Source organism: Thalassophryne amazonica, chromosome 7, assembly GCF_902500255.1.
Source record: "Thalassophryne amazonica chromosome 7, fThaAma1.1, whole genome shotgun sequence".
NCBI classification, from domain to species: domain Eukaryota; kingdom Metazoa; phylum Chordata; class Actinopteri; order Batrachoidiformes; family Batrachoididae; genus Thalassophryne; species Thalassophryne amazonica.
The window spans coordinates 61,527,455-61,552,126 of record NC_047109.1 but is presented as its reverse complement, the minus strand read 5'-3'; the positions used below and the strand labels follow the sequence as shown (position 1 = coordinate 61,552,126).

General features: G+C 40.1%; 1 protein-coding gene across 1 annotated transcript in view; it reads right to left on the bottom strand.

Annotated features, from left to right (window-relative positions):
- Positions 1–12,152, bottom strand: part of LOC117514021 (retinoic acid receptor beta-like) — a 38,591-nt gene extending 26,439 nt beyond the window's left edge. Inside the window, 3 exon segments of the mRNA XM_034174302.1 lie at positions 1,350–1,491; positions 1,684–1,838; positions 11,758–12,152. Of these exon segments, the coding sequence (XP_034030193.1) occupies positions 1,350–1,491; positions 1,684–1,838; positions 11,758–11,911 (451 nt within the window). The 5' untranslated portion in view covers positions 11,912–12,152.
- Positions 12,153–24,672: the final 12,520 nt, after the last annotated feature.

The window sequence follows — 24,672 nt, the reverse complement described above, 5'->3', positions numbered from 1 at the left end:
GGTGACAAGTCCTCAATGTTGGATCAAGCAGATGAGATGACAGCTTGTAACCCAACAGCTGTGAAGGTGGATGAAGGCTTCAGCAGGTCCTCAGACTTTGGTCGTCTGTGATTTCCCAGCCATCGGACCAGGCTAAGGATCTGTCAAGGACCAAGTCTTTGTGCATGCAAGTGTAGCCGCTGTACTCGCTCTCGTCTGCGCTGTGTTGTTGCTGACTCTTCCCACTCACTCCCCTCCAAACACAAACTCAATCTCTGGTGTGGAAGGTGGTCGCTCTAACCAGAAAGCCCAAACCCAGCCTCTATCACGTGTGGCCAGAGTCCTATTAGCTGCTGGAGAGAGAGGTTTACTGACGATCACGTGCACAGCAACTCCTGCTGGCTTCTGTCAGACTATGACATTATCATTTTAAGCAAGCCCACATACAGGCATCTCTAGATAGACCTTGGATGCAGATATCCCATCTGGTTATTGACCAAGAGAAGTCTTGCTCGCCTCTAAGGGACTGGCACCTACTGAATGATGTGAAGGGGCTACCCAAGTCATCACATATGACATTTGGACAAAAACACAGTTTAGCGTGTGATGACCTGGGAGCAAAAATGGGAGTGAAAACATTTTTATGGTTTCAATTTTTTGTGTGCAAAGGGAAAAATTTTTTTATTTCATCCATGTAGTGAATGTACAATGACAATAAAGGCCCTTCTTCTTCTTTACTCAGGGAGACTAAGATGAGGATTATCACTTGCACTGTGATGAAGAATCATTGTATTCATATTTTGGCCATGGGGTACATTTCTCTATGCATGGTCCAGCATGAAGGTGTTGAGGACCCCAGTGGCTGGAGAAGTCCGAGGATGCACTCATGTTTCATATGGCTGGGTCAGAGGCAAGGGTATTTTCAAGAGGTGATGATGGACCAGTTGTCTGCCTGAGCGGTTGCCATCCAGAATCCAAGGTGGTTCCCTGCTGTGAAGGATATGTTGACATGTGGCACCAATGCAAGATCTCAGGCTTGACTTCACATTGTTTCCAGGACAACAAAAAGTGTGCATGAGCTGGATGACATTACAGTCTTGCACGTCAGAGTTTGATTTGCTCTTTTCTAACAAACCTGAAATGAAACATAAACAATGCCGGGGGGCTTAAAACCTTTCCAAAAGCTTCCTTTGAATCCTCTAACCTCCCCATAATTAATGTGCAGATATCACATTTTCACCAACAGGCTTGGAACTCTAATCTACACTAACATGTAGGTGTGTTTCAGCAGAAAAGTCCTGTGGAAGGTTTTTGCTTTTGAAGAGACGTCCCGCTGGGTGACCGTGTACCCGTGTGGATCAGACACTCACACTCCTTGGACATTCCCACAGTGAAGCACCTCTGCAGCCGGCAGTACTGACAGCGATTTCTGGTGAGCTTGTTGATGATGCAGTTTTTGTCCCAGTGGCACGTGTACACCATGTTCTTCTGCACACTGCGGCGGAAGAAGCCCTGCAGAGGCCAAATTCAAAAACGGTACTGGGGTTTGAAAATATTTTTCTAAGGCAATTCTACAGTTTTATAAGCACATGTATATTACAGGATAATTACATACACAAAAAATTGTTCTGTGTTTTCTTGTTAATCACATGATATGATACTGTCTGTGAGGTTTCAGGAAGGGGCACAGATGTGACACTTTACCTTGCAGCCCTCACACGCACTGACTCCATAGTGGTATCCTGATGATTTGTCTTGACAGACAAAACAGGGTTTATATGTGCGAGGAGGGGGCGGCGGGGAGGGGGCACTGGTGAACGGGTCGTCCAAGCTGGAGCTGCAGCTCTGGCTTCCGACTGCTGCCAACACACAATGTCACACTGATTAAAAAAGGAGAAAAAAAATGTGCAAAGCAAATGCAACGACTGATGTCACTTTTAGTAATTCAGCCAAAAGACGGGTGATTTCTGACTTTGCTGATTTTGATTTGTTCAGTAAGAAGTTGTAGTTCTGTATAAATGACAATGATTTTCAAAGAAAAGACCCATCTGTGTGTGTCAGAGATGGGGTGGGGGGGAGTGTTAGAAAACATTATGTACAAAAGACTGATCCAGTCTGCTCCGTGTAAGACACGCCCACTGATCCAGTCTGAACTATTGAAAAAAAAATGCCTAGTTTCAATACATATTTGTTACAGTGCTGAAATCATTACTTCATTCAGAAACTCAACCAACAATAATGCTGAAAACTGATTCATCATTTACCAAACACAAGACTGCAAGTAGGTTCAAATGTGTTTGTCTGTCTATATGTGGCCCTGCAACAGACTGGCCTCCTGTCCAGACTACACCCTGTGACTGCTGGGATAGGATCCACCCCCCGTGACCCATGACTGGAGTAAGCGGTATAAAAAAAATGAATGAAGACTGCAAACTTAAGCCCCAGCTTATCTTTCAATTTTAGAGTACTGAAAGAAAACTATTTATTTTAGAAATTTTATTTTCTGTTATTCTGTGTGTACAACCCCTGGCAAAAATTATGGAATCACCGGCTTCGGAGGATGTTCATTCAGTTGTTTAATTTTGTAGAAAAAAAGCAGATCACAGACATGACACAAAACTAAAGTCATTTCAAATGGCAACTTTCTGGCTTTAAGAAACACTATAAGAAATCAAGAAAAAAAGATTGTGGCAGTCAGTAACGGTTACTTTTTTAGACCAAGCAGAGGAAAAAAATATGGAATCACTCAATTCTGAGGAAAAAATTATGGAATCACCCTGTAAATTTTCATCCCCAAAACTAACACCTGCATCATATCAGATCTGCTCGTTAGTCTGCATCTAAAAAGGAGTGAACACACCTTGGAGAGCTGTTGCACCAAGTGGACTGACATGAATCATGGCTCCAACACGAGAGATGTCAATTGAAACAAAGGAGAGGATTATCAAACTCTTAAAAGAGGGTAAATCATCATGCAATGTTGCAAAAGATGTTGGTTGTTCACAGTCAGCTGTGTCTAAACTCTGGATCAAATACAAACAACATGGGAAGGTTGTTAAAGGCAAACATACTGGTAGACCAAGGAAGACATCAAAGCGTCAAGACAGAAAACTTAAAGCAATATGTCTCAAAAATCGAAAAAATGTACAACAAAACAAATGAGGAACGAATGGGAGGAAACTGGAGTCAACGTCTGTGACCGAACTGTAAGAAACCACCTAAAGGAAATGGGATTTACATACAGAAAAGCTAAACGAAAGGCATCATTAACACCTAAACAGAAAAAAACAAGGTTACAATGGGCTAAGGAAAAGCAATTGTGGACTGTGGATGACTGGATGAAAGTCATATTCAGTGATGAATCTCGAATCTGCATTGGGCAAGGTGATGATGCTGGAACTTTTGTTTGGTGCCTTTCCAATGAGATTTATAAAGATGACTGCCTGAAGAGAACATGTAAATTTCCACAGTCATTGATGATATGGTGCTGCATGTCAGGTAAAGGCACTGGGGAGATGGCTGTCATTACATCATCAATAAATGCACAAGTTTATGTTGATATTTTGGACAATTGAAAGGATGTTTGGGGATGATGAAATCATTTTTCAAGATGATAATGCATCTTGCCATAGAGCAAAAACTGCAAAAACATTCCTTGCAAAAAGACACATAGGGTCAATGTCATGGCATAGGGTCAATGTCAATGAGCAGATCTGATTTGATGCAGGTATTAATTTGGGGGATGAAAATTTACAGGGTGATTCCATAATTTTTTCCTCAGAATTGCGTGATTCCATATTTTTTCCCTCTGCTTGGTCTAAAAAAGTAACCGTTACTGACTGCCACAATTTTTTTTTCTTGATTTCTTATAGTGTTTCTTAAAGTCAGAAAGTTGCCATTTGAAATGACTTTAGTTTTGTGTCATGTCTGTGATCTGCTTTTTTCTACAAAATTAAACAACTGAATGAACATCCTCTGAGGCCGGTGATTCCATAATTTTTGCCAGGGGTTGTATATATATATATATATATATATATATATATATATATATATATATATATATATATATATATATATATATATATATATATATATATTATATCACAGATTAATTTGGAGGAAATGGAAAAATCCTAATTGCAATTATGAGCTTTACAATAAATTTTGTTCTCCCTGACATTTAGTTCAGTAGAATCAACACCATTTATACATCTGCAGATACAAGCTGTGGTATTTTTCAGGTCAGTGTGTCACATCTTTGTTCACAACATGCACATTTTAAGAGAGGAGAACCCAAAACCTCCTGGATGTGGGGCTCCTTCAGCCTGCGAGTCACTTCTCCCAACACCTGCATTCATCAGCGTTCAATGCTGACAGAAAATTACAAAAAAGGAAAAAAAAAAAAAAAAAAACCCTGCTTCAAAAGGAGCCAAAATGAGAAAAATAGTTCCCTTGAACCCGTGGCCCCTGGATGAACCTGGAATAGTCAGGTCAGTTGAGGACACCCCCACCAGTTGCGCACTCCTAACACAAAACAATGCAGGAGCATGACACAAACCAAACTGACTGATGAGAGAGGAGAACGCGTGTGTGGAGGGTGGTGCATTAGACGGAGTTACAGGGCCAGGAGGTGGCCCTCGGTTCAGGTGGTGTTACTCGATACAAAGTCATTTCAGAGTATAGAATAAAAAGGGTTTTGGAGATCTGAATAGTAAAGGCATGACTTAAGATTTTCTTCAGGGTTTGCATGCCAATAACAAAGCTGCATTTGAGTGAAATAAACAGAACCTCTCTTTTTTTATTTTCCTTCTTTAACTTATGGTGAGTTAAAGAAATGCAAAAATAAATAAATAAATAAAAATAAAACATTTGGTATTTTCCCCCCAGAAAGAAAACTTTGCAGACAGAGATGGAGACGCTGCAGCAGTCTGCTTCTTCTCTGAGCTGGTGACCAGCCAGTGACCCCACGGTGACCCCAGACACCGTGGCCCTGCCATGACCCAAACACTGAACACCACTCCTCTGTCTTCCTGCTGTTCAACAAAACCATCTTCCTGTAGAAAACCCAAGACACCAACTCTGAAGTGACAGTGCTTCTCTCACACGTATGACAAACAGGCCATCCATATAATAAAAGGGGCGTGGCTTCTGTGTGTTTGTGTGTCCGGAGCATCAATTAAAAATCCAGAAATTCATCCTTTGTCATACATATGTATTTTTTCATGGCGATTCAAGTCGTGAAAACAGCAAGGTGATCGGACCAATACTCACTTCCACAATAAGAGCCTGTATTTCAAAATAAAATCATGTGAGGTTGCTGCAGACCTGACAGAATTAATCAGTCTGTCCATCCTCTACCATCCCAGACAGCAGATTCAAATCTGGACATTTTCTGTGAGCATGTGATGCCAAACCCTGAATTAACATGTTCACACTCCAGACAAAACAGCACAATTGTGTCTCAACTGTCTCACACAGGCCACTGTCACAGTGCAAATATAAAACTTCAGTTATTCATAATTTCTTTACATTGAATAATGTACTGGTTAAGCAGTTTCAGAAAAGCTTATTGATGACAAAAAAAAAACATTTGAAAACTAAACACAACTGAAAACATTTTAAACCTTCAATAAAGACTTTCATAAAAGCCAAGAAATTTTTCTATGTCAATACTTTAAAAAAAAATGCAGCATAACTGTAAACAGATTTTCCCCAAAAGTCAGCTGTCCTCCGTATATAGTACAAATGACCACATCTAGAACTCGTGGTTCCCCATGAGTCAACCTCCTAGTAGTTCTTTGTTTCTGCATATAACATACATGATCAACATGTTACTGTCATATTCTCGCAGGTAGTAATCTCTATGGCGTGGCAATTTGGAAATAGTTACAGTTACAAATGTGAGTTCATACTTAATACCATTCTCATAAAAGGTCTTATCGTGGAGCTCAAGGAAGTCATTCACTGCAAATGTGACATCACTATCACTGTTAGAATATGTTCCAGCAAGATGCCTTTTCATGTTTGGAAACAGATGAAGTCCGTAGGAGCCAAATCAGGGGAATAATGTGGGTGAGGAACAAGTCTGAAGCCACACTCATGAATAGCAGCCACTGCGATGACTGACGTGTGGACTGGAGCATTGTCCTGGTGAAACAGAACACCTCACTGGAGCACTCCACACCACTTCTGCTTTATTTTCGCCTGCAGTTGTTTCTAAATGAAGTATAATAAGCCCCATTGATAGTCCGTCCATTCTGGAGATAGTCCATCATTATGATGCCCTCAGCATCTGAGAAGACAGAGGCCATGGCCTTTCTTGCAGATGAGACAGCTTTGGCTTTCTTCATCAGGGAAGAACCCACATGTTTCCACTGCTTTGACTGTTTGTTCTCCAGTTCGAAGTGATGGACCCAGGCCTCATGGTCATGAATCATCACATGATGATGAATCTATATATATGGTGAGCACAGCAAAAGCCTTCCTTGATTTCAAGTAACTATAATATCAAAACGTATTGGAATATGTTTCTAAATGAGAGTGGCTATACGCTCAACCGTTGGGTCAATAAAGTAAATTCGCGAGCATATATGCCCAACCACAACCGACCAATGAGCGCACTTGTAAGCTCACTTCCGGTTTCAATGTGGGAGGGAAAAAAGGCGGATATTTTCTTGCCGGCTGCGGGAGGGTTCGCAGCCCGCGAAGGAGATGTGATCTAAAGCGGTTCTGTTTGGCTCATCACACCCAGGGAACAGTGTCAAACTAACACCATCTTACAGCCAACAAGCAGCATTTTGTTCAAAAACTGTTTCGTCGTTGTTAACAGGCTTCCGTTCAAAATGCTTATGAAGTTTGTCTGTTTTCATCCATTGCGGTGTTTTTGCAGTAATTAAAGACAGTGCCATTAAATGTCAAACATACGCCGCAATAAAGCCTTAAAAAGTGGTGTAAAAAACGTAGTTTAGATGCCCAAACATGTCAAATGCACGTTCGCGGTTGGGTGAATAAGATATTATATTTACCTGCCCAACGGTTGTGCATGCAGCGTTCAATGTATGACTTATCTGCCCAAACGGTTAGGCGTGTAGCCTTTGCCTTTATAAATATGGTGACCACAGATACATCAACTCAAAAACTTTTGTTTTCACCCACAGAATTTATGATTACACTGGACATACTGCAGAGAGTCTGGACCAAGCTAGATTAGCGCATTGATGTTTATTGAGCCACAGCAAGTTGCACATTGGTGGCTACAGCTGCTTGATGTCAAAGTTTCATGTGATACTGGCTGGTATCACAAACTCTTGATGTGTGCCCCGTCTGTTTCTTGGCAGACATTGATAGGATAGATTGGCATCCTGTCCAGAGTGTGCCCCCCCTTTGACTGCTGGGATAGGCTCCAACCCTATGACCTTTGATTGGAGTAAGCGGGTATAGAAAATGAATGAAAATGTAGCACTACACACACCTCTGTATTGTATATGTACTATATACTGCATTCTGTGATGGAAATGTACTTTTTTTTTGGGGGGGGGGGGGGGGGGCTATTTCATTAAAGAAAATAATCAAAGTTACCTAAATTAAAAACTAACAAACAAACAAAGAAAAAAATGACAGGCAAAATTTGTCATTTGTCAGTTTTTGCTTAACTTAGATTATGTTGTACAGCTGTTTTCACTTATAGATTAAAAATCTTATTTTTATAAATTATTGCCATAAATTTTTTTTTTTTTTTTTTTTACATTTTAAATTAAAATTTTAACTTAATATTGTTAAATCAGCAAACATGAAGATTACTTTTTATAGGCACTCTAACTCTAGTCTAAAATATGGACTGCCTCAACACTGCATTTAATCTATTATTAGACTCTGTTGGCTTTGCTCAAAAAGTAAATGAGTCCACCCACCACTTTAATCATATCTTAGATCTTGTTCTGACTTATGGTATGGAAATAGAAGACTTAACAGTATTCCCTGAAAACTCCCTTCTGTCTGATCATTTCTTAATAACATTTACATTTACTCTGATGGACTACCCAGCAGTGGGGAATAAGTTTCATTACACTAGAAGTCTTTCAGAAAGCGCTGTAACTAGGTTTAAGGATATGATTCCTTCTTTATGTTCTCTAATGCCATATACCAACACAGTGCAGAGTAGCTACCTAAACGCTGTAAGTGAGATAGAGTATCTCGTCAATAGTTTTACATCCTCATTGAAGACAACTTGGATGCTGTAGCTCCTCTGAAAAAGAGAGCTTTAAATCAGAAGTGCCTGACTCCGTGGTATAACTCACAAACTCGTAGCTTAAAGCAGATAACCGTAAGTTGGAGAGGAATGGCGTCTCACTAATTTAGAAGATCTTCACTTAGCCTGGAAAAAGAGTCTGTTGCTCTATAAAAAAGCCCTCCGTAAAGCTAGGACATCTTTCTAGTCATCACTAATTGAAGAAAATAAGAACAACCCCAGGTTTCTTTTCAGCACTGTAGCCAGGCTGACAAAGAGTCAGAGCTCTATTGAGCTGAGTATTCCATTAACTTTAACTAGTAATGACTTCATGACTTTCTTTGCTAACAAAATTTTAACTATTAGAGAAAAAATTACTCATAACCATCCCAAGACGTATCGTTATCTTTGGCTGCTTTCAGTGATGCCGGTATTTGGTTAGACTCTTTCTCTCCGATTGTTCTGTCTGAGTTATTTTCATTAGTTACTTCATCCAAACCATCAACATGTTTATTAGACCCCATTCCTACCAGGCTGCTCAAGGAAGCCCTACCATTATTTAATGCTTTGATCTTAAATATGATCAATCTATCTTTGTTAGTTGGCTATGTACCACAGGCTTTTAAGGTGGCAGTAATTAAACCATTACTTAAAAAGCCATCACTTGACCCAGCTATCTTAGCTAATTATAGGCCAATCTCCAACCTTCCTTTTCTCTCAAAAATTCTTGAAAGGGTAGTTGTAAAACAGCTAACTGATCATCTGCAGAGGAATGGTCTATTTGAAGAGTTTCAGTCAGGTTTTAGAATTCATCATAGTACAGAAACAGCATTAGTGAAGGTTACAAATGATCTTCTTATGGCCTCGGACAGTGGGCTCATCTCTGTGCTTGTTCTGTTAGACCTCAGTGCTGCTTTTGATACTGTTGACCATAAAATTGTATTACAGAGATTAGAGCATGCCATAGGTATTAAAGACACTGCGCTGCGGTGGTTTGAATCATATTTGTCTAATAGATTACAATTTGTTCATGAAAATGGGGAATCTTCTTCACAGACTAAAGTTAATTATGGAGTTCCTCAAGGTTCTGTGCTAGGACCAATTTTATTCACTTTATACATGCTTCCCTTAGGCAGTATTATTAGACGGTATTGCTTAAATTTTCATTGTTACGCAGATGATACCCAGCTTTATCTATCCATGAAGCCAGAGGACACACACCAATTAGCTAAACTGCAGGATTGTCTTACAGACATAAAGACATGGATGACCTCTAATTTCCTGCTTTTAAACTCAGATAAAACTGAAGTTATTGTACTTGGCCCCACAAATCTTAGAAACATGGTGTCTAACCAGATCCTTACTCTGGATGGCATTACCCTGACCTCTAGTAATACTGTGAGAAATCTTGGAGTCATTTTTGATCAGGATATGTCATTCAAAGCGCATATTAAACAAATATGTAGGACTGCTTTTTTGCATTTGCACAATATTTCTAAAATTAGAAAGGTCTTGTCTCAGAGTGATGCTGAAAAACTAATTCATGCATTTATTTCCTCTAGGCTGGACTATTGTAATTCATTATTATCAGGTTGTCCTAAAAGTTCCCTAAAAAGCCTTCAGTTAATTCAAAATGCTGCAGCTAGAGTACTGACGGGGACTAGAAGGAGAGAGCATATCTCACCCATATTGGCCTCTCTTCATTGGCTTCCTGTTAATTCTAGAATAGAATTTAAAATTCTTCTTCTTACTTATAAGGTTTTGAATAATCAGGTCCCATCTTATCTTAGGGACCTCGTAGTACCATATCACCCCAATAGAGCGCTTCGCTCTCAGACTGCAGGCTTACTTGTAGTTCCTAGGGTTTGTAAGAGTAGAATGGGAGGCAGAGCCTTCAGCTTTCAGGCTCCTCTCCTGTGGAACCAGCTCCCAATTCAGATCAGGGAGACAGACACCCTCTCTACTTTTAAGATTAGGCTTAAAACTTTCCTTTTTGCTAAAGCTTATAGTTAGGGCTGGATCAGGTGACCCTGAACCATCCCTTAGTTATGCTGCTATAGATGTAGACTGCTGGGGGGTTTCCATGATGCACTGTTTCTTTCTCTTTTTGCTCTGTATGCACCACTCTGCATTTAATCATTAGTGATCGATCTCTGCTCCCCTCCACAGCATGTCTTTTTCCTGGTTCTCTCCCTCAGCCCCAACCAGTCCCAGCAGAAGACTGCCCCTCCCTGAGCCTGGTTCTGCTGGAGGTTTCTTCCTGTTAAAAGGGAGTTTTTCCTTCCCACTGTAGCCAAGTGCTTGCTCACAGGGGGTTGTTTTGACCGTTGGGGTTTTACATAATTATTGTATGGCCTTGCCTTACAATATAAAGCGCCTTGGGGCAACTGTTTGTTGTGATTTGGCGCTATATAAAAAAAATTGATTGATTGATTGATTGACTGAAGGAATCTGAAACAGATTTTGTCTTTACTTGTGCAGAAACAGTTTCAATCAACAACAAATCATTGTTATGTTTTCACTACTGTTTGTTTGGTTGGTTGTTGTCTGTTTGTGAACAGCCTGTAACCCACAATTTTTCATATATCATTAGGAACTTTTTACAGAGGATTCATATCCTGATAAACAAGGACTGATTCAATTTTAAAGGTCATGGGTCAAAGATCAAAGTCAGAAGAAATCTTGGAAAACTGGAAAAATCCCTATCCTTTAACATTGAAGGAATTTTCAAAAATTCATAACCCTGTCAAAAAAGGCTGAATTTCTTTCATATTTAGGAGCATTATATAGTATTGTATCCTTTGTCGACTGACAAAAGTTTGATCTGGATCTGATCCAGATTACAGATTTTGTGGCCATTTAAATTTAACATTGAAAACCCCATTTAATGTATATTTTACATTATATCTTACACAAACATGCCTCAATCACTCTCATATTTGAAAGCAAGATGCACAGTGTCACTCACCTGACAGTGTGATCTGGATCTGATCCAGACTGTGGATTTTGTGGACATTTGAATTTAATATTGAAAAGCCCATTTGGTGTACATTTTGCATTATATCTCAATCAAAAGTGCCTCAGTCACTCTCATGTTTCTGTTATGGATTGACCTACACCAGCAAAATCGAATGGAGGTTCCAATTTATGCCTGTTTTGTTTTGTTTTTATCTTCCAGTTAACAGAAACCAAGAGCCAAGAGCAATGACAAATTGTGCATAGGAGAGATAACCAATGTTCTGTGAAAATTATCTGAAAAAGAATCCAGAAACTGAAAAAGTTGAAAAAAAAAAAAAAAAACAACGAAAACGCCACAAAAACTTCCATTCAAGTGCATGAACTAAATACATCCTCCTGACATTCGATCACATCTAATTTATTTTATGAAAAGCCACTTCTAGCAGGAGTTTGACGTTGAATTTTTTTGGCAAGGTAAAAATTTGTGGACTAGGGAACCAGTGTTGGCGGAGGTTTGCGCTCTGTGCTTCATCATGTGATGAACAATTTAGAAATAAGTCTTTTGAAAAAGCAAACAAATGAAATGCACCTACACTGTGAGCACCAGTAGGTGTTCCAGTCCAGCTCGGAGAGTTCTGGGAAGCAGTCTTCCACATCCCGCTCCTGGAGCACGCGGGCAGGACTGGATCCGCACACGTCCAGGATATTCCCAGGACCAGCGGCGTGGAATTCTACGAAGTCGAACATGATCACTGCCACGCGCTTTTTTTTTTTTTTTTGGAGAGTCCGTGTGCTGGTTCCGCCTGTGCACGATCTTAACGCAGACTGCGTTTCAAAACACGGTCACTCTGCATGTTGACGCGCACATGCACGCAGCGAACTGAGCGCTTCCACTGATCTGGAATCTGTTTTGCATAACAAAGTTTGTTCCGGGATTCTTCTTCTTATCGCTCCTTTATTGACGAACGTCTCGGCTCAGCTTCATGCTGCTTATGTCTCTCTCACTCACACACACACGCGCGCGCACACACACAGCGATAGTGTAAAGTTAATGTATGCCAGTGAACTCTCACTGACCCTCTGGTGCTGACCTTCACATGACCCGCTCTATGACGTCACGGCTACGACCGCAGTCAAGCCTGAAGTTTGTCTAGGACGGCCACGTGACGGCAAAAATAAAATACACCATCACGTATCCACCAAAAAAAAGAAAGAAAAAAGAAAAAAAGAAACAGGTTTATTTCAAAAGAAAAGAAAAGCTTTTATTAAATATTAATATCTAAAAATATAATTTTCCTACTAAAATTAAAAATGGATGATTGACAAAAAATTCAATTTATGCTCTGAATTTGATATATAATTGCAAATAAAAGACCTAACAATAATTAATATTTCTTAACCTTCTTATTAGAAATTATGTTACAATAACACGGTCTCTCCTACTATACATGAACCAGTCAGATGTTCATATGTTTGAAAATGCACAAATTAATATAATTATTATTTATTGTATTACTATGAATTATGTCAGAAGAAGAAAAACCTTTCATTGCAAAATAAAATATTTTATGGAATTTTGAAACTATGAATAAAATTCATACTTTCCTATGATAACAATTAAAGTTAGTTATTATTATTATTATTATCATTATTATTATTATTATTATTATTATTATTATGTAGCAGTGTGGCTTAGTGGTTACCACTGTTGCCTCACTGCAAGAAGGTCATGTGATATTCTCCCAGTGTTTGCATGGGTTCCTTCAAGGTACTCCAGCTTACTCCTACATCTAAAGACTTAAACTTTAGGTGAATGGAAACTTCAAATTGTCCGTAGGTGTGCGTGTGGGTGTGAATATGTGTGTTTGTCTATATGTGGCCCTGTGACAGACTGGTGTCCTGTCCATGTTGTACCCGCCTCACACCCTATGACTGCTGAGATAGGCTCCATGTCCTGGTGACCCTTAATTAGAGTAAGTGGGTATAGTGAACAAATTAATTATTATTGCTTTACAAGAAGAAGGTCATCACCACTACACATTAATCTTTTTTTTTTAAAGGAAAAAGACAGGATATTTCATTTAATTACAGAATATGAGGGTGATTCTTTAACTACGGGCACTATTGGCCTTGTAAATGTAATTTCCACCACACCATTGCCTTACAATATAAAGCGCCTTGGGGCAACTGTCTGTTGTGATTTGGCGCTATATACATGTGCTCTGATGTCACTGTTTATCTCCATAGAAACTACCCAAACAATCTTTCATACAAACTGTTTAAAGGGACATTACAGTGTTGTGGTGGAAATTACAGCAATAGTGTGGGACAACTACATTTTGTTTAAAAAAATCACAACAGTTGTATGACATTGAATACCCCAATTATGTTTTGATTATTTTACTGATATTTTATTCAGAGATATTTTAAAACATTAGAAAAAAAACATTTCTTTACCATTCATTTTTATCACTGAAGATCAAAAGTCTGGGTGTGGGACAAGCACAAAACGGCAATATTTGCATATAATTGTGCTGAAAAAAGGTGAAAAAGTCATCATAGACTACTAGAACAAAGTTCTTAACACACTTCATTGTAAAGATAACTATAAAAGTGTGAAATTTCCCCTTTTTTCTGTTTTTCATACAATATGATCAAAGACATAATAAGTGCCCGTAGTCTAAGAATCACCCATGAATTAAAATGCAGCATATCCCAGTGGTCATTGGATAGGGTACAGCCTGGACAGACCACCAGTCCATCACAGGACCAACACAACCAATCACACCTATGGTCAGTTTAAAGTTTAGTTCAAGAGTTTAGCACCATGTTTTCAGGAATACAGCTCCAGAACAGCAATGTTAATCCTATATAATGAGCCCTTGACCATCATTCAACAGCAAAACAATGCCTTGAATCCTAGTTTTCTGTCTTGTGCCATTATACACACACACACACACACACACACACACACACACACACACACACACACACACACACACACACACACACACACACACACACACACACACACACACACACACACACACACACACACACACACACACACAGTGGGGTAAAAAAGTATTTAGTCAGTCCCTGATTGTGCTCCTTCTTAGACAGATGAGAAAGGTCTGTAATTTTCAACATAGGTACACATCAACTGTGAGAGACAAAATGAGAGAAAAAAAAATCTAGGAAATCACATTATAGGATTTTTTTTATTAATTTATTTATAAATTATAGTGGAAAATAAGTATTTGGTCACCCACAAACAAGCAAGATTTCTGGCTCTCACAGACCTGTAACAACTTCTTTAAGAAGCTCTTCTGTCCTCCACCTGTTACCTGTATTAATGACACCTGCTGGAACTCGTTATCTGTATAAAAGACACCAATCCACAGCCTCAAAGTCAGACTCCAAACTCAACCATGGCCAAGACCAAAGAGCTGTCGAAGGACACCAGGAAGAAAACTGTAGATGTGCACCAGGCTGGGAAGAATGAATCTACAATAGTCAAGCAAGTTTGTGTGAATAAATCAACTGTGGGAGCAATTGTAAGAAAATGGAAGACATACAAGACCACTGATAATCTCCCTCGATCTGGGGCTCCACGCAAGATGTTATCCTGTGGGGTCAGAATGATCATGCGAACGGTGAACAAAAATCCCAGAACTACACAGAGGGACCTGATGAATGACCTGCAGAGAGCTGGGACCAAAGTAACAAAGGCTACACACTATGCAAAGAGGGACTCAAATCCTATAGTGCCAGGCGTGTCCCCCTGCTTAATCCAGTACGTGTCTAGGCCCATCTGAAGTTTGCCAGAGAGCATATGGATGATCCAGAAGAGGTTTGGGAGAATATCATGTGGTCAGATGAAACCAAAATAGAACATTTTGGTAAAAACTCAACTCGTCGTGTTTGGAGGAAGATGAATGCTGAGTTGCATCCCAAGAACACCATACCCACTGTGAAGCATGGGGGTGGAAACATCATGGTTTGGGGCTGTTTTTCTGCAAAGGGGACAGGAGGACTGATCCGTGTAAAGGGAAGAATGAACGGGGCCACGTATCATGAGATTTTAAGCCAAAACCTCCTTCCATCAGTGAGAGCATTGAAGATGCAACGTGGCTGGGTCTTCCAGCATGACAATGATCCCAAACACACCACTCAGGCAACAAAGGAGTGGCTCCATAAAAAAACATTTCAAGGTCCTGGAGTGGCCTAGCCAGTCTCCAGACCTCAACCCCATAGAAAATTTGAAAAGGGAGTTGAAAGTCCGTGTTGCCCAGCGACAGCCACAAAACATCACTGCTCCAGAGGAGATCTGCATGGAGGAATGGGCCAAAATACCAGCTACAGTGTGTGCAAACCTGGTGAAGACTTACAGGAAACATTTGACCTCTGTCATTGCCAACTAATATTAAGTATTGACTTGAAGTTTTGTTATTGACCAAATACTTATTTTCCACCACAATTTATAAATTCTTTAAAAATCCTACAATGTGATTTCCTGGATTTTTTTTTCTCTCATTTTGTCTCTCATAGTTGAAGTGTACCTATGAAGAAAATTACAGACATCTCTCATCTTTTTAAGTAGGACAACTTGCACAATCAGGAACTGACTAAATACTTTTTTGCCCCACTGTGTGTGTGTGTGTGTGTGTGTGTGTGTGTGTGTGTGTGTGTGTGTGTGTGTGTGTGTGTGTGTGTGTGTACAGTTTTGATGTTGAACTGTTAAAAATAAATAAATCTGCTTGAAGCCAAATATAGATCTTTGTTATGTCATAAGGAAGGTTAAAACAAAATAAAGATTAATAAAGAAAAAAAGACACTGAAATCTGTCAACATGTGAATATATTAAATGATGCTGTGGCGGCAACAATATGCCAAATATGCTGAAAATATTGACATTTATAATTATACAAATAATGCCACTGTCATTGCAGACTAAGTGGGTCTGAGAGGGACAGCTGAAGCAAAGCAGATAACAGCATGATTACATTATTGCCATTCCATGATCAAACTCCATGAGTCGTTTAGAAAAATCAATACTTTTTAGGTTCTGTGTAATTTCATTCAGATCCACTTCAGTTCTTTATCCTTGACTGTAAGTGAGAAATATTTGCAGTTGGAATCCATAATTGAATCAACCACAAGATAAAGCAGGTTATCTGTATGGGCTGGTGGATGAGGGGAGGCAAATCCTTTCCACTTCAGAAATAATGGAACTAATTTACAGCATCCATCAAGTGGAACACAGAGTCACTCACCGACACCAGTCCTGTTCCTCAACAATACACACACACACACACACACACACACACACACACACACACACACACACACACACACACACACACACACACACACACACACACACACACACACACACACACACACACACACAAAGCCTGAAGTTATTTTGTTCCAAAACATAAATGGAGTTGATTATTTCAATGCCACTACTAAGCCCACTGACGTATTGGAGCAGCACAGCTCTGCAGTGTTAAAGAAGGCTAATTACTCCCACTATCTCCCACACTCCAGGGAGGCGAGGTCATCCCGAGGACAGGCATATCAAACATTCCTGCAGCCTGCTGCTGGACCTCCCTTTCAGCTCAGTCCTCTTTACCACTCTTTCTTTCATCCATTGACATATACATACTCTCCCCCCCCCCCCCCCCCCCCCCCAATCTGTTACTGGTGCAGGAGGACGAATCCTATATTAATATTAAACCAACACAGTTCCTGAAACAGAGGAAAAATAAAAAAAAACAGAACGACTCATCCCATGATGTTGACAAGCAACAGCTTCAAGGGATGAAGCAGGTAAATGAAACTTACGCGTAGTTGGGGTATTCTTTAAAAGAATAAAAATGTAATTAATACGAGGGTTGTCAATAAAGTATAAGTCCTTTTTATTTTTTCAAAAACTATATGGATTTCATTCATATGTTTTTACATCAGACATGCTTGAACCCTCGTGTGAGTTTTTCACGCCTGTCGGTGACGTCATTCGCCTGTGAGCACTCCTTGTGGGAGGAGTCGTCCAGCCCCTCGTCGGAATTCCTTTGTCTGAGAAGTTGCTGAGAGACTGGCGCTTTGTTTGATCAAAATTTTTTCTAAACCTGTGAGGCACATCGAAGTGGACATGGTTCGAAAAATTAAGCTGGTTTTCGATGAAAATTTTAACGGCTGATGAGAGATTTTGAGGTGATACTGTCGCTTTAAGGACTTCCCACGGCGCGGGACGTCGCGCAGCGCTCCCAGGCGTCGTCGTCAGCCTGTTTCAAGCTGAAAACCTCCACATTTCAGGCTCTATTGATCCAGGACGTCGTGAGAGAACAGAAGTTTCAGAAGAAGTCGGTTTCAGCATTTTATCCGGATATTCCACTGTTAAAGGAGATTTTTTTAATGAAAGACGTGCGGACGGGTCCGCGCGTCGGGACGCAGCCGGCGCGGTGCAGCGGCACAGGAAAAACACCTCCGTGTTGATAACCATTTGTAAAATCCAGGCGGCTTTTGATGGCTTTCAGTGGAGTGAGTATATGAGAAATTGTTTAACAGCTGGACATGTTCCAACTTGTCCTTAAGGCTTCCAACAGAGGTGTTTTTCCTGTGGCGGAGCGTCACGGCGGCTGCGAGCCGACGCTACAATTCTTTCATGTCAGTCTTGATAAAGTTTTTCTCCATATCAAGCTGGCATAAACTCACTGGACACTTTATTAGGTACACCTGTTACATTGCTTGTCACCACAAATAACGATTCAGCCAATCACATGGCAGCAACTCAACGCATTTAGACATCTTGACGTGGGGAAGACGACTTGAAGACGTTCAAACTGAGCATCAGAATGGAAAGAAAGGAGATTTAAATGACTTTGAATGTGGCATGGTTGTTGGAGCCAAACAGGTTGGTCTGACTGATGATCTACTGGGATTTTCATGGATAACCATCTCTGTGTTTTACAGAGACTTGTCAGAAAAAGAGAAGATATCCAGTGAGCGGCAGTTGTGTAGATGAAAATGTCTTGTTGATGTCAGAAGTCAGAGGAGAATGGTTGAATGATGTTATCATGTCAGTATGGACCAACATCTTTGAGGAATTTTTTTTTGATTGACGCAATATAAATAAATGGAACTGAATAGTCTATCGCAGGGCCATGGCAAGAGATACGAGAAACAGCCACATTAAAAAAAAAAACATGAAAAACATTCATTGCTGCATTTGAATATGACCTCTCTCCCATTTTCTACATGACCCATTTTGCACGTGTTGGGCAGCAGAGGTATCAACACATGGGGCAACATGTGCAGGACTGTGTGACCTAAAACAAATCGTATAATCACGTCCACCAAGGACATAATAAAATCATCTGCATTTATTTGTCTGTCTGTCTGTAGGATTACATCAAAACAACTGCACGGATTGCGATGAAATTTTCACCACAGATACATATTAGGAAGACTCCATTAAACTTTGGAGGTGATCCAGATCCAAATCTGGATTCTGGATCAAGATTTCAGTTTACATAAGCTTTGAAGGATTATATCAAAACTACTTCACAGATTCTCACCAAATTTGCACCACAGATAGATATCAGGGCATGAAAGACTCCACTGAATATTGGAGGTAATCCAGATCCGGATTGGTGGACATCAGAAATCTGATTGCTCTTGTTTGTCTCTCTATCTGTTAGCAGGATTACATCAAAACTACTGCATGGATTTTGACAACATTTTCACCACGGATACATATTTGGCCATGGAAGATTCCATTCAATTTTGGAGGTGATCTGGATCAAGTTTCACTTTAAATAGTCTTTAAAGTACTACGTCAAAACTACTTCATGGATTATCACCACATTTTCACCATGGATACATATTAGGCCATGTAAGACTCCATTAAATTTTGGAGGTAATATCTGCTCAGCATATTACGCATTGCCAAGGTCAGAAAAATAAAAATCAGCTGTATTACTTTGTCATTGTATATAGGCCTCCTGGCCCATATTCTGAATTCTTACATGAATTTGGTGCGTTCATCTCTAACTTGTCAACTAGTGCAGATAACATTCTGATCATTGGTGACTTTAACATTCATATAAATAAACCTTCTGATCCCCTCTGCAAATCATTTATGGAAATTGTGGATCCATTAGGATTTAGGCAATGCATTCAGGACTCGATGCTTAGTGGAAATACCCTGGATTTGGTTCTCGCACGTGGTATTGCTGTCACGAATACTGACATCATGCCTCTTACATCAGTGGTCTCTGATCACTCACTTGTTAAGTTTACAGTTTTAAAACCGAGCTCTCCCAAATCACAGTCACCTTGGTTCAATGATTACCTGCATGACGTCAAGCATAAGGTAAGAGGTCCAGAGCGGAAATGGCGTATCAAAATTAGAAGTATTCCACCTTGCATGGCATGACGCTATCTTAGACTATAAGCATGCATTACTGGCTAGAAAGTGGACCTATTACTCTGATTTGATCAACAAAAACAAACATAACTCAAAGTTCTTGTTCGACATAGTGGAAACACTTATTCATGGACAACCACCTGTAGTTTGGTCTCCTTTTACAGCAAAAGATTTCCTGGATTACTTTGAGAAGAAAATAGAAGACATTAGGTTAAACATATCCCAGCATGCCTTAATCCAGCCACTACACCCTGCTATTGAGGGGGGCACCATTACTGAGGTATTACCTAGATTTACAGAATTTGATAGTATCTCACTAGGCATGCTGACGAAACTCCTAATGTCAACAAAAAGCACAACCTGTTTATTTGATCCTATACCAACAAAACTGTTTAGGGACCTGGGGCCCACTCTTGGGCTGACTGTGCTGGAAATTATTAATCTTTCTTTAACTTCTGAATCTGTTCCTCCATCCATCCATCCATCCATCCATTTTCTTCCGCTTTATCTGGAGTCGGGTCGCGGGGGCAGCAGCTCAAGCAAAGCCGCCCAGACCTCCCGATCCACACACACCTCCCCCAGCTCCTCCGGGGGAACACCAAGGCATTCCCAAGCCAGCCGAGAGATGTAGTCCCTCCAGCGTGTCCTGGGTCTTCCCCGGGGCCTCCTCGCAGTGGGACGTGCTTGGAACACATCTCCAGCGAGGCAGGGGGCATCCGGAAAAGATGCCCGAGCTACCTCAACTGACTCCTTTCGATGTGGAGGAGCAGCGGCTCGACTCCGAGCTCCTCCCGAGTGACCGAGCTCCTCACCCTATCTCTAAGGGAGCGCCCAGCCACCCTGCGGAGGAAATTCATCTCGGCTGCTTGTACTCGCGATCTCATTCTTTCGGTCATGAGCCAAATCTCATGACCATAGGTGAGGATCGGAATGTAGATCGATCGGTAAATCGAGAGTTTTGCCCCCCTACTCAGCTCTCTCTTCACCACGACGGTCCGATACAGCGACCGCATCACTGCAGATGCTGCACCTAAATGGATCTGTTCCTAAATGTTTCAAATCTGCAGTGATTAAACCATTACTTAAGAAACTTAATCTTGACCCTAGTGTATTAAAAACTATCGGCCGATATCAAATCTATCATTTTGCTCTAAAATTCTGGAAAAAGTGGTGTCATGGCAGCTCGTGGGCTATCTTACTGAGAATAATCTCTTTGAGCCACTGCAGTCTGCTTTTAGAAAATATAATTCCACAGAGACGGCTCTCATGAAAGTGGTAAATGATCTGCTTGCAATGAATTTCAGACACCACTATGGTTCTTGTGCTGTTAGATCTCAGTGCTGCATTTGATACTGTGGATCATCATATTCTACTTGATAGGCTAGAATATCATTTTGGGATTGCTGGGAGTGCCCTTACATAGTTGACGTCATACTTGACCGGTCGTTCTCACTGTGTTTTCAACAGTAACACTACCTCTAACCTTAGTGACATGAAATTTGGGGTTCCACAGGGGTCTGTCTTAGGCCCCCTGCTTTTCTCCCTTTATATAGCACCCCTTGGGCACATACTGCGGCACTTTGGGATTACCTTTCACTGCTATGCTGATGATACTCAGTTATACATGCCGATAACTGCTAGTAATCTCATCCACATAAAATCCTTAGAAGATTACCTTGCATCAGTGAGAAGTTGGATGTCTAGAAACTTCGTAATTTTAAACTGTGATAAGACTCTGATAAGGTTCTTGGTCCAGTGAGACATTGACATCAATTTGACCAGTTAACGCTCAGCCTAGGCTCTTGTGTCAAACATCACACTGACAAAGTGAGGAAACTTGGGTTAATTTTTGATCCTACATTGTCCTTTGACCTCCACATTAAAATATGAGGACTGCTTTCTTCCACCTGCGAAATATAGCAAAGATTCATCCCATCCTGTCTATGGCTGATGCTGAGACCCTGATCCATGCATTTATCTCTTCTAGATTGGACTACTGCAATGTTCTATTTTCTGGTTTACTGCAGTCTAGCATTAGGACTCTCCAATTGGTTCAAAATGCTGCAGCCAGACTTTTGACATGAAGCAGAAAGTTCAACCACATGACACCGATTTTGGCATACCTTCACTGGCTTCCTGTCCCAATCTGTCCCAGTGAGATCACATTTTAAGGTTCTGGTACTAGTCTATAAAATTGTTCATGGACTGGCACCTCCCTATTTAGCTGATCTAATTAAAGCTTACGTACCAGCCCAGGCTGAAACTGAAGGTGATCTGGATCCGAATCTAGATTCTGGATCAAGATTACACTTTATATAGGTTTTGAACGATTACTTCAAAACTACTTCACGGATTCTCACCAAATTTACACGACAGATAGATATTAGGGCATGGAAGACTCCACTGCATTTCGGAGGTGATCTGGATGTGGAGTGGCAGATGTCAGAAATCTGTGATTGCTCTTGTTTGAAAAATATTTGTTGGTTTGTTTTTGTGTTTGTTCCCTCCTCTACCCAGGTCCTTGGCTCAATATTCACCAAGAGTATTATGTAGATGAACATAGAACCTGGAATGGATGTTAAAGGTTTTTTTTTTTTGCAAAAGTTATGGTTAGTGGGGTTAAAGGGCAATGTTTGGTGACCACTAAAGGTGGCACACATATGGAGGAGAGTTCTGGCATCACCCAGGTGAGATCAAATTTACCAAATGTCAATTATTAATCAGGTAATTTAAATAAAAATTAATTTTGTGTTTTAAGATGAAAATGTTCTCTTGGTTATAAAAATCTGAAACATCTAAGTTGGAGAAATAAATGTTTGAAAATCTAATTTAGCATTTCTGAAGTGAATAAATCTCCAAAGGCCACATTTATAGAGAACATTTAGACTGCCGAACCAGAAATAGTGGTGCAGCTTAGCTAAAATTTCCATTACAATGTTAATTTTGTGACTAAAGCACCAAATGTGGCACACATATTCTAAATTAAGTAATGTTTTCAGATGTGAAGGTATCCTGGCGCTGACCTCTAATGACCTACAGGGGTCGATGAAGAATTACACAGGGGTAAAAACAGCAAAAATGATGACAATGGTCAACTTAAATTTGTACAGGGGTCAAAAGATAAAATTGCTCCAATTTTGGTAAAAAAGTGATGCAAATTATTGGTTAACAGGGTTTTTTAAAACAATACTTTGCACCATCTGTCATGCTTAGTTATCATGTTACGGGGTAACATATGTCACATGCCATAGAATCCAATGGACGTCAACCTTGGTTGACCTTTACTTTGCAGACCAAGCATTCAACACAGACAAAGCTATTCCATTTTGCAATCAATAAAAGTAACCTTCACACTTTTACCTATTAAGATTAAATTCACTGTGTTACACTTGTTGCAGTTGACATTTTCACACCCGGTCCACACTGTTTTCAAACAGCAAATTTATCTGTGTTCACCTGTGTGCATGTGGTAGTCACACGTGCATTTTGTATGATAAATGAAAAGTTAAGAATATTTTGTGTGTGTGTGTGTGTAATCCCACAAATTTCTGTTCACATATGTGATGCGTGTTTTTCATTTAACAATCAGAAATGAATACCAGGAATAGGTGTCAGACTCTTTTCTTTACTGGGGTGATGAAAAGTGTTTTTGATTTCATCATATCTCAGAGCTGAGAATTTTTTTTTTTACATTACTTTTTGTACATTTTTCTATGATTTGTTGTCACAGTTGTGGCGCAGCTCATGTAAAAATCATATTTCAGTAAGTTTTTCTGTTGTTTTTTCACAGTTAACTTCACTGTGAACTTATTCGCATCGTGTGAAAAATATACTTTTAAAAATCTTGTAACAAAAATGTACTTTTTCAGTGTAAACGTTTAGTCTTCATCTAATGTGGAAACAGCTCCACCTTGTGGTGAATAAGAATTAATCCTGCTGAGAGAAATTAAAGGACGATTCCGGCATTTTAGAGTCGAAAGAACAAAGCTTTTGGATACAGGCTATGACTGGCAAACATTTTCTAAATCACAGCACTGTAACAATGCAGTTAAAAACACATTGCTCTTCTCTTCAATGTGGTTTGGCCTTTAAAATCAACTTGTACTTGAATCCTTCTTGTGATAAGCCATAACAGTGGACAACTTGGCTGTAGGCTAAAGACCTTCTGAAGGTGAAGAATAAGCGTCTCCTTTTACATGCCCGAACAACACGTTCCACTGTGACAACATAATGCTATATCACACTATATGCTGTAATCTGAGAAATGTTTATGTATTTATTTGTTTGTTTTATTGCTCCTCCAATATGCTTGGGCCAATTTTACCCCAGAATTACACCTGAGAGGTTTATTTTACAACCTCAAATCAGAAAGTTGGGTTGGAATGAAAAATGCAAATTAAAAAGAGATTGCACATTTCTCCCACTATATTGTATAATATGAAGCAATTTAAGTAATCTAAAGTAATTTCAATGCATAAACAGCAAGCATGCAAGCCTAAACTGAGTACCTGCGATCTCTGTTCCCCCAGATGGTACTGCATCAAGAACTGTCATTCATCAATATCTGATATAAAAACATGAGCAAGGAAATACTTTGTCAAGCATTTCAACACAAAGTTATATTCACAAGTTTTTTTCATGCCTGTCGGGTGTGTCATTCACCTGTGAGCAGGCTTTGAGTGAGGTGTGATCCACCCCTCTCATCTTTTATTGCAGTTTTTTTCCAGAAACTGTAAGAGACATCCAGGTGGACACTGTTCTAAAAATTAATATGGCTTTCAAGGACGATTTTGTGGCGATTAAACAGATTATGGAGTGTTACTGCCGCTTTAAGGACTGCCCACAACTCCTGAGAGCGCGGCGCGCTCCCAGCCCCCATCGACAGGCTGACACCCCGCTGAAACAACCAGATAATTTCCAACGTGAATGCTTTGTTGATACGGGACCTCGTCTTGACTTTCACAAAAAGGCAGATGATGTGGACATCAGCACTTTTTCCGGCACATTCCACTAAGTTTTTTTCATGGAAAGAAAAGCGGAGGGACGCACCACGGAGCCATTCACTACGCGGGAC